The following is a 16,463-nucleotide window of genomic DNA, read 5'->3' as shown; positions in this document are numbered from 1 at the left end:
ATGCTCGGGTGCTCTGTACTAGTAACTAGTGATGAGCGGGCACTACCATGCTCGGGTGCTCTGTACTAGTAACTAGTGATGAGCGGGCACTACCATGCTCGGGTGCTCTGTACTCGTAACTAGTGATGAGCGGGCACTATCATGCTCAGGGGCTTGGTACTCGTAACGAGTAGTTGGAATGCTCGGATGGGCGCGACTTGAGCATTTTTCCTGAAGATTTTCCAGACAAAATGCTCGAGTTTCCCATTGACCTCCATTATACTCGGGTAATTGCTTGTTGTGAGAATGGAGTACCCGAGCATGGTAGTGCCCGCTCATCACTAGTTACGAGTACTGAGCACCTGAGCGTGGTAGTGCCCGCTCATCACTAGTTACGAGTACTGAGCACCTGAGCATGGTAGTGCCCGCTCATCACTAGTTACGAGTACTGAGCACCCGAGCATGGTAGTGCCCGCTCATCACTAGTTACGAGTACTGAGCACCCGAGCATGGTAGTGCCCGCTCATCACTAGTTACGAGTACTGAGCACCCGAGCATGGTAGTGCCCGCTCATCACTAGTTACGAGTACTGAGCACCCGAGCATGGTAGTGCCCGCTTATCACTTCCCAAATGATATAATCTGCTTCTTCATCATTTGTGTTGTAGATCCATTGTGATGAATTTATCACCATGTTTGAGAAGCAATATCCGAAATATCCCTGGAAGTCTATTGAGGTATGTGATATGTACAAGTGTAGCAGTTTTTGAAAAAGCAGCCATATTGTTGTTGTGTTGTCTTTTTTTTATAAGCTTAATTTACAGTAGGCCTAATTCAACGCTGTTACCCATAGCAACCAATCACAGCGCGGCTTTCATTTTTTCTCAGCTGTTACAGAAATAAAACCTTTGCTCTGATTGGTTGCTATAGGCAACAAGGCCCAACTTACATATATCTCTCGCTAGGTAGATAAATATCTCGGGCGCTGATACGTTTCCAATTTTAGGCCGTGTTCTCACAAATTGATGGCCTCCGGTCACCTGCACCACATCCTTTTTCAGGTGGATCCCGATGATTTCTGACATTTTTAATGCTGTGAAATTAGATTGCGAGATCTATAGAGAATAGAGATTTATGCAACTGGTGATAATTTGTGTATCCTATATACTTATAGTGGAAATCAAGGTCTCCTATGAAGACCAGTCTAAGGTTAGGCATACAGGAGAACCAAAATGGCAGCAGAAGACTTAAAGGGGTATCCCCATCTCAATGATCCTGTCCCAATATGTAGTAGATGTAATAATATAAATGCTCCAATTAGAAATGTAGTATAGTTCTCCTGATTAGCTATGTCTCTTACCTCATGTGCAGGGCATTGCATGTGGGTATCCATGGTTACGACCACTTATGCAGTGAGTTAGTTGTTCGTAGAAGTAACCTTCGATAGCTAACCTGCAATGCCCTGCAAATGAAGTAAGAGACATAGCTAATTATGAGAGCTATACTACATTGGAGGGATTTGCTAATATTATTATTACACCTACTACATATTGGGAGAGGATCTTGGAGATAGGAATACACCTTTAAGCAGGCTGCCATGATGTCTGTGTCACCGGGGAAGGGAAGTAAGAGGGGGTGTCAGAAAGAACACCCAATGGCAGTGTGTCATCTATGTCACTGTCAATGATAGTGGTCTTTAAGTGGTTAAACAGCAGCAATCAGAGCTAGCTCCGGTTGCTGCTGTTAATTTGCCTGAGCCTGCGCCATTCTCCCACTCCATGTGATAATAGTACAAAGATTTTTTTTTTTTTTTTGTGTTCTCTTCCCATGTTTTAAAGAGCCTTTCCTACTGTAACCTTTCATCAGTCAGATCCGTGTGTGATCGGGTCTGATCGTTGGAGTAAATCGGGTTGTGTTGCAGTAATCATGCACGATTGGTAGTTGAGCGCCACCTATCTGTCATTTCTTTTTCGCTCCTAATTGGGAGACCCAGACAATTGGGTGTATAGCTATTGCCTCCGGAGGCCACACAAAGTATTACACTTAAAAGTGTAAGGCCCCTCCCCTTCTGGCTATACACCCCCAGTGGGATCACTGGCTCACCAGTTTTGTGCTTTGTGCGAAGGAGGCAACACATCCACGCATAGCTCCACTGTTTAGTCAGCAGCAGCTGCTGACTATGTCGGATGGAAGAAAAGAGGGCCCATACGAGGGCCCCCAGCATGCTCCCTTCTCACCCCACTTCATGTCGGAGGTGTTTGTTAAGGTTGAGGTACCCATTGCGGGTACGGAGGCTGGAGCCCACATGCTGCTTCCTTCCCCATCCCTTTTTACAGGGCTCTGGGTGAAGTGGGATTCTATCGGTCTCCAGGCACTGAGGCCGTGCTCCATCCACAGCCCCTGGTATCTGCTGGACATGGAGCGGAGTATCTTCAGGGACATGGCCCTGCTACATGGAGGTACTCTGTGTCCCTGTGGGGACCGCGCAGACACACGGCAGCACTGCTGGGTGTGTTAGTGCGCCAGGGACAGCGGCGCTGTCCGCACTAGTGCCATCGCACACCACAGCGTTGCTGGGTGTGTTAGTGTATTGGGTGACTACCGCGCTAACCGCCGCTGCCATTTTTATTTAAGGCGCCGCTGGGATTTGTGGTGCGCCGGGGACTTCCGCGCCGGCCAGCACTGATATGCCGGCCGCGCTTATTAACTCGAGTCCCCGGCTTCTGGGCCTAGTCTCCCTTCGTTACCGCCCACAGGCCTGACAGTCAGGGTAGGGGCGTGACGCTGCATAGCACAGCAGCGCTGAGAGCTGGAGTATGTTTTGCATACTCCACCCCTCTCACTGTGTGCACTGTGAAACCGGATTCCCGCACTTTCTCAGGCACGCCCACGGCTTCCTTCTCTATACAGGACGCCGGCAGCCATTAGTGTCAGTTTCTGTACGAACAGAGACAAGTGTGGAAGACCCTGGCATTCTGATAGTCACACAATCGCTGCAACAGGCGTTAAGCAGCACCTGTGGTGCTAACCCCACTAGTGCAGAAGTGCACTTATAGATATGCTTGTACTATATACATTGCACTGTTTGGTCGCACGTTGTATATACCCTCCTGGATTGTGCGGAGGAGTTATCAGCATATTCTCTGTGTAAATCAAAGGTGCAGAACCACATGTTTTTTCTATGCAGCCGGTACAGCATGTACGGCTATACGGCCGGCAGGTTACATAGACCCCCATTGTATCCAACTCAGCCGGAGTCTCTGCTAATGGCCAGAGGATGAGGACGGTGTCTGCAGTATTTACTGACAGATTTTCTGAGACTATGGCTATGATACTAGAAGCCTAGCAGTCCGGACATGTCTCTCACAACATGGGCACTGTTGAATCATTGATCCATGGCCCCCCTCAGTGTGAACAACTAACAGCTCCGGGAATGTCACACGCATCCCAGAGTCACGGCTCTGCACAGACGTCAGTCCCAGACAGCCTAAGCGGGCTCACTATGAGCGGCCCTCGGTTTCATCAGGGTCCTAGCAGAAGGACTCTCTGTGTAATGAGGCGGAAGTAGCGGCTCAGGATTCTGATCCTGAGACCGCTCTCAATCTGGATACACCTAATGGTGACGCCATAGTGAATAATCTTATAGCGTCCATCAATAGAATGTTGGTTATTTCTCACCCAGCTCCTCCAGTGGAGGAGTCAGCTTCACGTATTTTTCTGGACCACTCTGCCTTCAGAGAGGCAGTCCAGGAACACCACACTTATCCAGATATGCGCTTCTCCAAACGGCTTAGGATACACGTTATCCCTGCCCCCTGACGTGGTCAAGGACTGGACCCAGTGTCCCAAGCGGCATCCTCCAATCTCCAGGCTTGTAGCTAGATCCATAGTTGCAGTGGGAGATGGGGCTGCACTTAAAGATGCCACTGACAGACAGATGGATCTCTGGTCTAAATCCATCTATGAGGCTGTCGGCGCACCGTTGGCTCCAGCATTCTCACCCTTGGGGCACTCCAAGCTATTTCAGCTTGTCTTACACAGATTGACACGGTTACACGTACATCTGTGCCGCAGGTGGCATCCTTAACCTCTCAAATGTCTGCATTTGTTTCTTACGCGATTCAGGTTGCCCTAGACTCTGCGAACCGTGCGGCAGTAGCCTCCGCTACTCCGTGTTTTTAAGCAGAGCCTGGTCTGCTCGTTAAGTGAATGGAAGGCAGATTCTGCTTCCAAAAAAGGGTGCTTAACCAGTTGCTTTTTTCTGCTGACCGACTGTTTGGTGAGCGTTTGGAGGTAACCATTAAACAGTCCAGGGGTAAGGATTCATCCTTTCCTCAGCCCGGACACAACAAACCCCAACAGAGCAGGAGGCAGTCGGGGTTTCGGTCTTTTCGAGGCTCGGGCAGGTCCCATTTTTCCTCGTCCAATGTGGACTCAAAAGGATCAGAGGAGCTCAGATTCTTGGCGGGCTCAGTCACGCCCAAAAAAGAGACAGTCTGAAAACCCGCTTCCAAGGCGGCTTCCTCATGACTTGCGGCCTCCTCTCTCCGCATCCTCGGTCGGTAGCAGGCTCTCCCGCCTTGGCGATATTTAGCTGCCATAGGTCAATGACCGTTGGGTGTGAGACATTCTGTCTCACGGGTACAGGATAGAGCTCACTTCTCGTCCTCCAACTCGATTCTTCAGAACTTCTCCACCTCCCGGCCGAGCCGCTGCTCTTCTGCAAACAGGGTGCACTCTATAGGCAGAAAGAGTGATGACCCCCGTTCCTCTTCAGGAACAAGGTCACGGTTTTTACCCCAAATTATTTGCGGTGCCTATAAGAACGGGCCGTTCCGTCCCGTTCTGGATCTAAAACTGCTCAGCAAGCTCGTGGACACCAGGCGGTTCCGGATGGAATCCCTCCGCCATGTCATCGCCTCAATGTCCCAAGGAGATTTCCTAGCATCATTACGCATCAAGGATGCTTATCCACACGTGCCGATTGATCCAGAGCACTAGCGTTTCTACGCTTCGTTATAGGAGTCGAACACCTTCTGTTCGTAGCTCTACCTTCCGGCTAGCGACAGTCCCACTGGTCTTCGCCAAGGTCAGGGCAGCAGTAGTCACAGTCCTGCACTCTCAGGGTCACTCTGTGATCCCATATTTAGACGATCTACTTGTCAAGGCACTCTCTTAGGAAACATGCCGACACTGCCCGAACGTTGCGCTGGAGACTCTCTAGAGTTTTGGGTGGATCATCAACTTTTTAAAGTCAGATCCGACCCCGACCCTATCGCTAACATATCTAGGCATGGAGTTTCATACTCTCTCAGCGATAGTGAAGCTTCCGCTAGACAAACAGCAGTCACTACGGGCTGCAATCTCTTCTTTAAGAACCAGTCGCACACATTGAGACGCCTCATGCACTTCCTACGTAAGATGGTAGCAATGGAGGCAGTTCTTTTCGCGCAGTTTTCATCTGCGTCCACTACAATGTGACATTCTCCGCCAATGAGACGGGGAGTCGACCTCCCTCAACAGAGTCGTCTTTCTTTCTCAGGCGGCCAAGGAATCTCTACGGTGGTGGCTTCTTCCCACCTCATGGTCAAAAAGAAGGTCCTTCCTATCCCCATCCTGGGCGATAGTTACGACAGACGCGAGTCTATCAGGGTGGGGAGCAGTTTTTCTCCACCACAGCGCTCAGGGTACGTGGACTCAGCAAGAGTCCACCCTTCAGATCAATGTTCTTGAACACAGAGCAGTGTATCTTGCCCTACAAACCTTCCAACAGCAGCTGGAAAGCAAGCAAATCCGACTTCAGTCGGACAACTCCACAGCGGTGCCATACATCAACCACCAAGGAAGAACGCGCAACCGGCAAGCCTTCCAGGAAGTCCGGCAGGTTCTGATGTGGGTGGAAGACACGGCATCCACCATATCCACAGTTCACATCCCAGGCGTGGAAAACTAGGAAGCTTACTTCCTAAGTCGCCGGGGTGTGGCCGAAAGGGTATGGTCTCTTCACCCGGACGGGTTTCAGGAGATCTGGCGCCGCTGACAGAGGCCGGACGTCGATCTAATGGCGTCACGGCACAACAACAATGTGCCAGCTTCATGGCACGGTTTCACAATCATCGAGCTCTGGCGGCAGACGCCTTAGTTCAGCATTGGTCGCAGTTCCAGCTACCTTATGTGCCACCTCTGGCATTGTTGCCCAGAGTGCTGCGTTAGATCAGGACCGACTGCGGCCGCGCCATCCTCGTCGCTACAGATTGGCCGAGGATGTTGTGGTTCCCGGTTCTGTGGTGCCTCACGGTAGGCTAACCGGGGGCACTACCAGACCAATCAGACTGGCTGTCTCAAGGGCCATTCTTCCATTTGAATTCTACGGCCCTCAACCTGATGGTGTGGCATTGAGTCCTGGAACCTAGTGTCGTCAGGATTACCTCAGGACGTGGTTGCCACCATGAGACAGGCTAGCATACCAACGTCCGCCAAGATTGACCACAGGACGTGGAAGATATTCTTATCTCGGTGCTCGGCGCAGGGTGTTTCTCCCTGGCCGGTTGCATCGTCTATGTTTCCTTCCTTCCTGCAATCTAGGTTGGAAAAAGGGTTGTCGCTCAGTTCCCTTTAGGGACAAGTCTCAGCGCTATCTGTATTTTTTCAGAAACGACTTCCTCAGGTACGCACGTTCCTACGGGGAGTTTGTCTTCTCAGCACTCCGTACAGGCGGCCGTTAGAGCCCTGGGATCTGAACAAGGTTCTAATTGCTCTCCAGATGCCGCCTTTCGAGCCTTTGAAAGAGGTCTCCCTTCCCGCTTTTCTCGGGAAGTGGCCTTCTAGTAACGGTCTCGTCTCTTAGGAGAGTTTCCGAGCTAGCAACGCTCTCATACAAATCTCCCTTCCTGGTCCTTCACCAGGACAGGGTAGTTCTGCGTCCGATTCCGGAATTTCTCCCTAAGGTGGTATCCCACTTTCATATCAATCAGGATATCACCTCACCTTCTTTGTGCCCTCGTCCAGTCCATCAATTTCAGAAGGATTTGCATCTGTTGGTTCTGGTGAGAGCACTCAGGTTCTACTTCCCGCATGGCGCTCCTGCGCCGCCCGGATGCACTCTTTGTCCTTGTCGCTGGTCGGCGTAAACAGTCGCAAGCTTCTGAATCCACCCTGGCTCGGGGGATCGAGGAACCAATTCTTGAAACCTACAGTTCTACTGGGCTTCTGGTTCTCTCAAGGCTGAAGGCCCATTCTACCAGAGCCGTGGCTGCATCCTGGGCATTACGGCACCAGGCTACGGCTCAGCAGGTGTGTCAGGCACCTACCTGATTGAGTCTGCATACTTTTACCAAGCATTTTCAGGTGCATACCTACGCTTCGGCAGACGCCAGCCTAGGTAGATAAGTCCTTCAGGCGGCGATTGCCCACCTGTAGGAAAGGGCTGTTTGACGGCCCTATCACGAGGTATTCTTTTACCCACCCAGGGACTGCTTTTGGACGTCCCAATTGTCTGGGTCTCCCAATTAGGAGCGAAAAAGAAGAAGGGAATTTTGTTTACTTACCGTAAATTCCTTTTCTTCTAGCTCCAATTGGGAGACCCAGCACCCGCCCTGTTTTCTCGGGGTTTTTCTGTTTTTTCGGGTACACATGTTGTTCATGTGGTATGGTTCAGTTCTCCGATGTTTCCTCGGATTGAATTGGTCTTTAAACCAGTTATTGGCTTTCCTCCTTCTTGCTTTGGCACTAAAACTGGTGAGCCAGTGATCCCACTGGGGGTGTATAGCCAGAAGGGGAGGGGCCTTACACTTTTAAGTGTAATACTTTGTGTGGCCTCCGGAGGCAATAGCTATACACCCAATTGTCTGGGTCTCCCAATTGGAGCTAGAAGAAAAGGAATTTACGGTAAGTAAACAAAATTCCCTTCTTTCTGTGAACTGTCGGCGTATCATTATTTTCTCTTATCACATTATATATACAGTTATTTTAATTCTGCCTCTTGTTTATCAGGCTCAATTATTTAAGACCTTTGGAGAGCTATTTCAAGCAGCGACATCCAAGCCGGCCCCTCTCGGGATCTGCGACTACCAGTCATCCCGAGCCATTTACGCTATAGATCTGATGCTGAAGTGGGACACAGACAGTGAAGGTATCACCATGGGCTCCTTAGTCACCCCCGAAATGTTGATTGATTTTTATTTCCTTTTTTTTTTTTTTTTTATCACTGTGGTAGAAAGAGCATTTTCTTGCAGCCACCACTAGGGGGAGCTCAATGCATAGCAATCTCAATGGCTGCCATTGAATGTATAGTTGAAGCCAGAAGTTTCCCTCCGCTCTCTATAAAGACACATCTGCAGGTTTTCCCCTCCGCTCTCTATAAAGACACATCTGCAGGTTTTCCCCTCTGCTCTCTATGCAGACACATCTGCAGGTTTTTCCCTCCACTCTCTATACAGACTCATCTACAGGTTCGTCCCTCCACTCTCTATACAGACACATCTGCAGGTTCGTCCCTCCGCTCTCTATACAGACACATCTACAGGTTTTCCCCTCCGCTCTCTATGAAGACACATCTGCAGGGTTTTTCCCTCCGCTCTGTATACAGACACATCTACAGGTTTTCCCCTCCGCTCTCTATACAGACACATCTGCAGGTTTTTCCCTCCACTCTCTATAAAGACACATCTGCAGGTTTTTCCTCCGCTCTCTATACAGACACATCTGCAGGTTTTTCCCTCCGCTCTCTATACAGACACATCTGTAGGTTTTTCCCTCCGCTCTCTATACAGACACATCTGCAGGTTTTTCCCTCCGCTCTCTATACAGACACATCTGTAGGTTTTTCCCTCCGCTCTCTATACAGACACATCTGCAGGTTTTTCCCTCCGCTCTCTATACAGACACATCTGTAGGTTTTTCTCACTATCTGACATGAAATAAGAATAAACCTTTCCCGTTTTAGGTCAATTAGGAACTAAAATTATTTATATTTGTCAAATGCCGGAATAATGAGAGAGAGAGAGAATGTTTTGAGGAATTTTTATTACTTTCTGCAAAGTCAAACGTTTCTCTCCATTTCATTTAGTATTTGTGCCATTGCCCTTACACTGTATGATTTGGGGGAAACATATTGGTTCTCCTTCCAGAAGCCTCTCACCATGGAATTTGGGCTTATTCCTCTTGACAGAACTGGTGTAGCTGAGCCATGTTTGTAGGTCATCTTGCTCGCAGTGGCTTTTTCAGCTTTGCCTATAAACTTTCAATAGGATTGAGATCAGGGTTTTTGATGGCCACTCCAAAACATTGACTTTGTTATCCTTTAGCCATTTTGTAACCAGTTTGGCAGTATGCTTCAGGCCATTTCCGCCCAAGCTTTAAGTTCCTGCCTGACGTCTTGAGATGTTCTTCAGTATTGCCACATTATCTTCTTTCCTCATGATGCCAATTATTTTGTGAACTGCCCCAGTTTTTCCTGCAGCAAAACAACTCCACAACATGATGCTGCCACCACCGTGTTTCATGGAGTAATGGCTTCTTCCTGGTAGAGTGGCCTTTTAGCCCATGTTTATACAGCACTCGTTTCACTGTGGATAATGACACCATCTTACCAGCTTCCGCCAGCATCTTCACAAGGTCTTTTGCTTTTGTTCTTGGGTGGATCTGCACATGTCTGACCAAAGCACATTCATCTCTGGTACACAGAAGCCGTCTCCTTCCTGAGCTGTATGATGGCTGGACATTCCCATCTTGTTTGTACTTGCTTATAATTGTTTGTACAGATGAATGAGGCACCTTCAGGTATCTGGAAATTGTACCCAAGGATGAGCCAGACTTGTGCAAGTCCACAATTCTCTTCTGGAGATCTTGGCTGATTTCTTTTGACTTTCTCATGAGGCTACACAAAGAAGCAGTGTATTTCAGGTGTGCATTACAATACATCCACAGGTGTGCCTCTAATTAACTCAGATGTTGCCAATAAACCTATCAGAAGCTTCCAAAGACGTGACCTCATCATATGGGCGGTCCCATATTGTTTAAAGGCACAGTACTCTTAGTGTATGGAAACTTTTGAAAAAATGCCTTAAAACATTAAGCGCCAGCACTAACCTCCACATCCCGCGAGGTGCCGATTGGTTAACATTGCAGTCGTGTGCATACTGAAAGTCCCTGTGCTTGCCAAACAGTCATGAATTCTGTTTTGTGTATGGAGACCGATGCGTTTCTATAGTAACAGACTACAAACCCTTTTTGTAGTCTGATTCTGGAGTCGTGTTATGCCAGGGTTACTCTTTTCTTCTTGCTAACCTACATCAGAGAGAATTGAAAGCAATGACTACATCTGGTTTGTTTGTAGTCTGTAACCATGGATACGCATAGTTCTGCATAGGAGCTGTGTACACCAAACTGAAAATGGCTTTAAAAGCTTGAAATCAATTGGAGCTTAGATTGATCCTAAATCTTTTGTCTTCTTCCAGGTAAACAGGTGATGCAGCCGCAAATTCTAGAAGTCAACTTTAACCCCGATTGTACCAGGGCCTGCAAATACCATTCGACTTTTTTCAATGACGTCTTCAGCACGCTGTTCTTAGACGAAACGGACAATTGCCACATGACCGCCATCTTGTAATGACGCCTAGATGATTACATTGGAAATAATCTTCCTGGACTCGACACAACCAGCAATATCCACATAGATAACATCTGCCTATATACCAATACACGGCTCTTTATTAATCTGATATTATTGCTCTTAAAGGGGTTGTCCAGGATCAGATAAGTTTTTTTGCTTTATTTCTAGAAACAGCGCCACCTTTATCTATGGGCCATGTCTGGTATTGCAGGCTCGCCCCATTCTTTTGAATACTGCAATAATTAACACAACCATAGAAAAGTGGCGCTGGTTTTCTGGAGGAAATCTGCACCTTTTTTTTCTACTTGTTAAGGTTCATTTTTCTTCAGCTCCATTGCTCTAGGCTTTAACAGAAAGGGGGACCCTGTTAAAATAATATATCCCCTTCTCATTTGGACCCAAAATTCATCCATCGGGCATTTAATGTGAGGTCTATGTTTCCCTATGTCAGGTATAGTGACCTTTCTACAGTCCTAGCTCTGCCCTTTGATACGTCGCAGATTTTCAGCTCTTATTTAGGACTGGGACAACTTTTATTAACCTTAAAATCCCCGAGACTTCTTGGTTGCATATCCCCGGGTTCAGAACGGGGAGCCCCGGTGGTGTAAGCAATGTTAGGGGATCATCCTCTGCACAAATATCCGCTTTTCAGATCTGCACAGGCTTGCCACTTTTGTTATATTCCAGAAAAATAAAGGTTACATGTTATTTGACTCATTGGTGTTTTTTTTTTGTTTTTTTTTTTTACAATGGATCTACTCTAGTTGAAAAAAACCACATAGAACTACGGTATATAAAAAAAAATCAGACCGCATGAGCCAATTCAGATGATGCAGGCACACACAGAATGTGGCAAACCCTCCTAATACAGTGGAACCTCGCTTAACGAGCAAAGCTTGCTGTAAATGTGTAACTCAGTGTACGAGCAAATCCTCACCGCACACACTTCCGGTTCTCCACGCACACACTTCCGGTTCCGTACATCCACTGCGCTCTGACCCGCTCTTGCAGTCCACACAAACACACACAAGCACGCACACACACATATTATGCGTCCCTTACCTTCCGTTCCATCACCGCCTCATGGTTGTTGTAGTTCGCCGCTACAGTAATGTGTATCGGTTAACCATCGCAACGAGGGAGGAACTTCCGCTGTCGGCCGCTTCTCAAAGGCAGCGCGCTGGCCAATCAGAGGCAAGCGGCTCCTGCCTTTGACGTCAGCGCGCTGGCAGTGGAAGTTCCACCCTCGTCGTGATGGTTACCCGATACACCTCCTGTACCGGCGAACTACAAGTTCCAGGAGGCTGGCGATGGAAGGTAAGGTGTGTGTATGTGTGTGTGTGTGTGTGATGGCACAATAGGTGACCAGGACGGGACATTTAACAAGTTATGGAAGGAATTGTCTGCATTGCAATGATTTCCTATGGGAAATCTTGCTTTGCTGAACGAGTAACTTGGTTAATAAGCACAGTCCCAGAACGGATTGTTCTCGTTAGGCTGGACTCACACGAGCGTATGGCATCAGATGCAATATGCTAATGACCCCCGGCTCAGACTTTGATGCGAGCGTGAGTCGAGTGTCATGCGACTGTGATCTGATCTTGCAATCGGGTCACAGCTGTGAAGCAGAGTGCCGGTGCTGCGGAGGAGAGGGAGGGGTTAATTCCCCCCCCCATCTCCTCCGTTGTGAGCCTGTGCGTATATCGCACTGCACTGGGATAACATCCGAGTGCAGTCCGATGTATCTCTCGCACCCATTCACTTGAATGGGTGCGAGAGATACGGCTCTCGGAGAAAATCGCAGCATGCTGCTACTTGTCTCGCATCCAGAATCTGTATACTAGAAAAGCTGACCAACTGCTGTCCCTCATTCACTAACATTGGTCAGAGTGCAATGCGAGAATTTCTCGCATTGCACTCGTCCGATTTCAACACTCGTGTGAGCGTACCCTTAACCAAGGTTCCACTGTAAAGATGGCCGCAGCCCAGGTGCACGATGCTGATGATACAGCCGCTCAAACCTCCACACTAGAGGGGCGGGGCAGCTGCTTAGCATAGGACATGCACATTCATAAGGCTTGCACTGGGAGCCCATCATATCATGAGTGAGATGCAAAGTGTCTGAACTGTAACCTATAAATGATGCCAGAAACCTAGGTCAGGCGGGCCCATCAGCACTATATATACCATATTTTCTTTGTCGCTCCATTGGGAGACCCAGACAATTGTTTTTTTTGTTTTTTTTTGGGTGTATAGCTTCTGCCTCCGGAGGCCACACAAAGTATTACACTTAAAAGTGTAAACCCCTCCCCTCTGCCTATACACCCCCCCGTGCATCACGGGCTCCTCAGTTTTTATGCTTTGTGCGAAGGAGGCACACATGCACGCAAGCTCCACAATTTAGTCAGCAGCAGCTGCTGACTATATCGGATGGAAGAAAAGAGGGCCCATAACAGGGCTCCCGGCATGCTCCCTTCTCACCCCACTCTGGTCGGCGGTGCTGTTAAGGTTGAGGTACCCATTGCGGGTACATAGGCAGGAGCCACATGCTGTTTTCCTTCCCCATCCCTTAGGGGCTCTGGGTGAAGTGGGATCCTAACGGTCACCAGGCACTGGGACCGTGCTCCCTCCACAGCCCCTGAGGGAATCTGCTGGACAGGAGCCGGGTATCATCAGGGACAGGGCCCTGCTACTCTGAGGTACTCTGTGTCCCCTTGGGGACGGCGCATAGAGCGCCTGTGTTATGGACGCTACAGCAGCTGCTGGGTGTGTTGGTGCGCCGGGACTACCGCGCTGACCGCGCTTGTTTGCCGGCCGCGCTTATAACTTTACTCCCCGGCTTTTGCGGCCTAGTACCGCATACTCCCGCCCCCAGGCCTGCCAGTCAGGGGTAAGGGCGGGACGCTGCACTGGACGTCAGCGCTGAGGGCTGGAGCATACTTCGTATCCTCCTCCCCCCTCACTGAGCACCGTGGGGCACCAGATTCCCGTACTCTGAGGCACGCCCACGGCCCCCTCCTCCTCTCAGAACGCCGGCAGCCATTGCTATCAGCACTTCAGACGCTGGAGAATTTCAGAGGGGAGACAACACCGAGCTCCACAGCTCTGGGAGGCCCGGGCAGGGAATCTGGTGGTCACACAACCGCTGCGGGCGGTCGGTAAGCCGCACCTGTTACTAGGTGCTGGCCCCCCTGGGTGCCGAAGTGTATACTTATATGCTTATATTGTATACATTTACTCTGTACGGCAGCACTATTTGCTTTTGGCTATATACCCTCACTGGTTGCTCTAAGAGGAGACAACAGCATGTCGTCCGCAAAAAGCAAGGGTGCCAAGGCACAGGCTTACTTTGCAACCTGTACCTCATGTGCGGCTATGCTACCTGCAGGTTCCACCTACCCTCATTGTGTGCAATGTTCGGCCCCTGTGACACTCACTCAGCCGGAGCCTATGCCACTGGTGGGACCCTCGGCCCAGGTGGAACAGTCGGCTGCCACTGTCCAGGTGACAGGGACAGAGTTTGCAGTATTCGGTGACAAACTGTCTGAGACTATGGATAAATGGTCTGCTAAGATACTGGAAGCTTTGCAGTCCAGACCGGTAACACAGGCCACGGGCACAGTTGAATCATTGACCCCAGGCCCTCCTCGGTTGGAGCAGCAAAGTGCTCCTGGGGCGGCTCATAGGTCCCACGGTGAGGACTCCGACATGGACCGCAGTCCCAGACCGGCTAAGCGGGGTCACTGGGAGCTTCCCTCGACTTCATCACAGTGTTCAGGGTCTCAGCATGAGGACTCTCTGGAGGATGAAGCGGAGGTGGCAGATCAGGGCTCTGATTCTGAAGCCGCTCTCAACCTTGATACACCTGAAGGGGACGCCATAGTAAACGACCTTATAGCGTCCATCAATCAGGTGTTGGAGCTTTCTCCCCCAGCTCCTCCAATTGAGGAGTCAGCTTCTCAGCAGGAGAAATTCCATTTTAGGTTTCCCAAACGTACACGGAGTGGTTTTCTTGATCACTCCGACTTCAGAGATGCTGTCCAGAAACACCGAGCTTTCCCAGATAAGCGCTTTACTAAGCGCCTTAATGACACACGTTATCCCTTCCCCCCCTGACGTAGTTAAGGGTTGGGCTCAGTGTCCCAAGGTGGATCCTCCAGTCTCCAGACTGGCGGCTAGATCCATAGTTGCAGTGGCAGATGGCTCATCGCTCAAGGATGCCACTGACAGGCAGATAGAGCTCCTGATGAAATCCATCTATGAAGCTATTGGCGCGTCCTTTGCTCCGGCATTCGCAGCCGTATGGGCTCTCCAAGCTATCTCAGCTTGTCAGTCTGAGATTAATGCAGTCACACGTGCCTCTACTCCGCAGGTTGTGTCCTTAACCTCTCAGGCGTCGGCGTTTGCGTCCTACGCCATGAATGCTGTCCTGGACTCTGCGAGCCGTACGGCGGTAGCATCCGCCAATTCGGTGGCAGTCCGCAGGGCCATGTGGCTACGTGTATGGAAGGCAGACTCTGCTTCCAAAAAGTTCTTAACCGGGTTGCCATTTTCTGGCGACCGCCTGTTTGGCGAGCGATTGGATGAAATCATTAAACAATCCAAGGGAAGGGACTCGTCCTTACCCCAGTCCAAACCAAACAGACCTCCACAACGGAAGGTACAATCGAGGTTTCGGTCCTTTCGGCCTTCAGCCAGATCTCAATTCTCCTCGTCCAACAGGCCTCAGAAGGGTTAGAGGAACTCCGATTCATGGCGGTCTAAGTCACGTCCTAAGAAGACCGCTGGAGGAACCGCTCCCAAAGCGGCCTCCTCATGACTTTCGGCCTCCCCTAACCGCATCCTCGGTCGGTGGCAGGCTCTCCCGCTTTTGCGACGTCTGGTTGCCACATGTCCAAGACCGATGGGTGAGAGACATTCTGTCTCACGGTTACAGGATAGAGTTCAGCTCTCGTCCTCCGACTCGTTTCTTCAGAACATCTCCGCCCCCCGAGCGAGCCGATGCTCTTCTTCAGGCGGTGAGCACTCTGAAGGCAGAAGGAGTGGTGATCCCTGTTCCCCTTCAGCAACGGGGTCACGGTTTTTACTCCAACTTGTTTGTGGTGCCAAAAAAGGACGGATCTTTCCGTCCCGTTCTGGACCTAAAACTGCTCAACAGACACGTGAAAACCAGGCGGTTCCGGATGGAATCTCTCCGCTCCGTCATCGCATCAATGTCCCAAGGAGACTTCCTAGCATCAATCGACATCAGGGATGCTTATCTCCACGTGCCGATTGCACCAGAGCATCAGCGCTTCCTGCGTTTCGCCATCAGGGACGAACACCTTCAGTTCGTGGCACTGCCTTTCGGCCTGGCGACAGTCCCACGGGTCTTCACCAAGGTCATGGCAACAGTGGTAGCAGTCCTACACTCTCAGGGACACTCGGTGATCCCTTACTTAGACGATCTTCTTGTCAAGGCCCCCTCTCGGGTGGCATGCCAACACAGCCTGAACATTGCCCTGGAGACTCTCCAGAGATTCGGGTGGATCATCAATTTCCCAAAGTCAAAACTGACACCGACCCAATCGCTGACATATCTTGGGATGGAGTTTCATACTCTCTCAGCGATAGTGAAACTTCCGCTGGACAAACAGCGTTCACTGCAGACAGGGGTGCAATCTCTCCTTCGAGCCCAGTCGCACCCCTTGAGGCGCCTCATGCACTTCCTCGGGAAGATGGTGGCAGCAATGGAGGCAGTTCCTTTTGCGCAGTTTCACCTGCGTCCACTTCAATGGGACATTCTCCGCAAATGGGACAGGAAGTCGACGTCCCTAGACAGGAACGTCTCCCTTTCTCGGGCAGCCAAGGCCTCCCTCCAGTGGTGGCTTCTT

At 50.0% G+C, this 16,463-nt stretch overlaps 1 protein-coding gene across 1 annotated transcript in view; it reads left to right on the top strand.

The window, feature by feature from the left end:
• LOC142274308 (tubulin--tyrosine ligase-like protein 12) overlaps window positions 1–11,303 on the top strand; it is a 12,040-nt gene extending 737 nt beyond the window's left edge. The window contains exons 2-4 of the mRNA XM_075332562.1: window positions 647–715; window positions 7,971–8,109; window positions 10,436–11,303. Coding sequence (XP_075188677.1) covers window positions 647–715; window positions 7,971–8,109; window positions 10,436–10,587 — 360 coding nt within the window. The 3' untranslated portion in view covers window positions 10,588–11,303. The remainder of the gene's footprint in view (window positions 1–646; window positions 716–7,970; window positions 8,110–10,435) is intronic.
• Window positions 11,304–16,463: the final 5,160 nt, after the last annotated feature.

The sequence above is a fragment of the Anomaloglossus baeobatrachus genome, unplaced genomic scaffold (assembly GCF_048569485.1).
Source record: "Anomaloglossus baeobatrachus isolate aAnoBae1 unplaced genomic scaffold, aAnoBae1.hap1 Scaffold_3727, whole genome shotgun sequence".
NCBI lineage: Eukaryota > Metazoa > Chordata > Amphibia > Anura > Aromobatidae > Anomaloglossus > Anomaloglossus baeobatrachus.
This window is presented reverse-complemented; position numbering and strand designations above follow the sequence as displayed.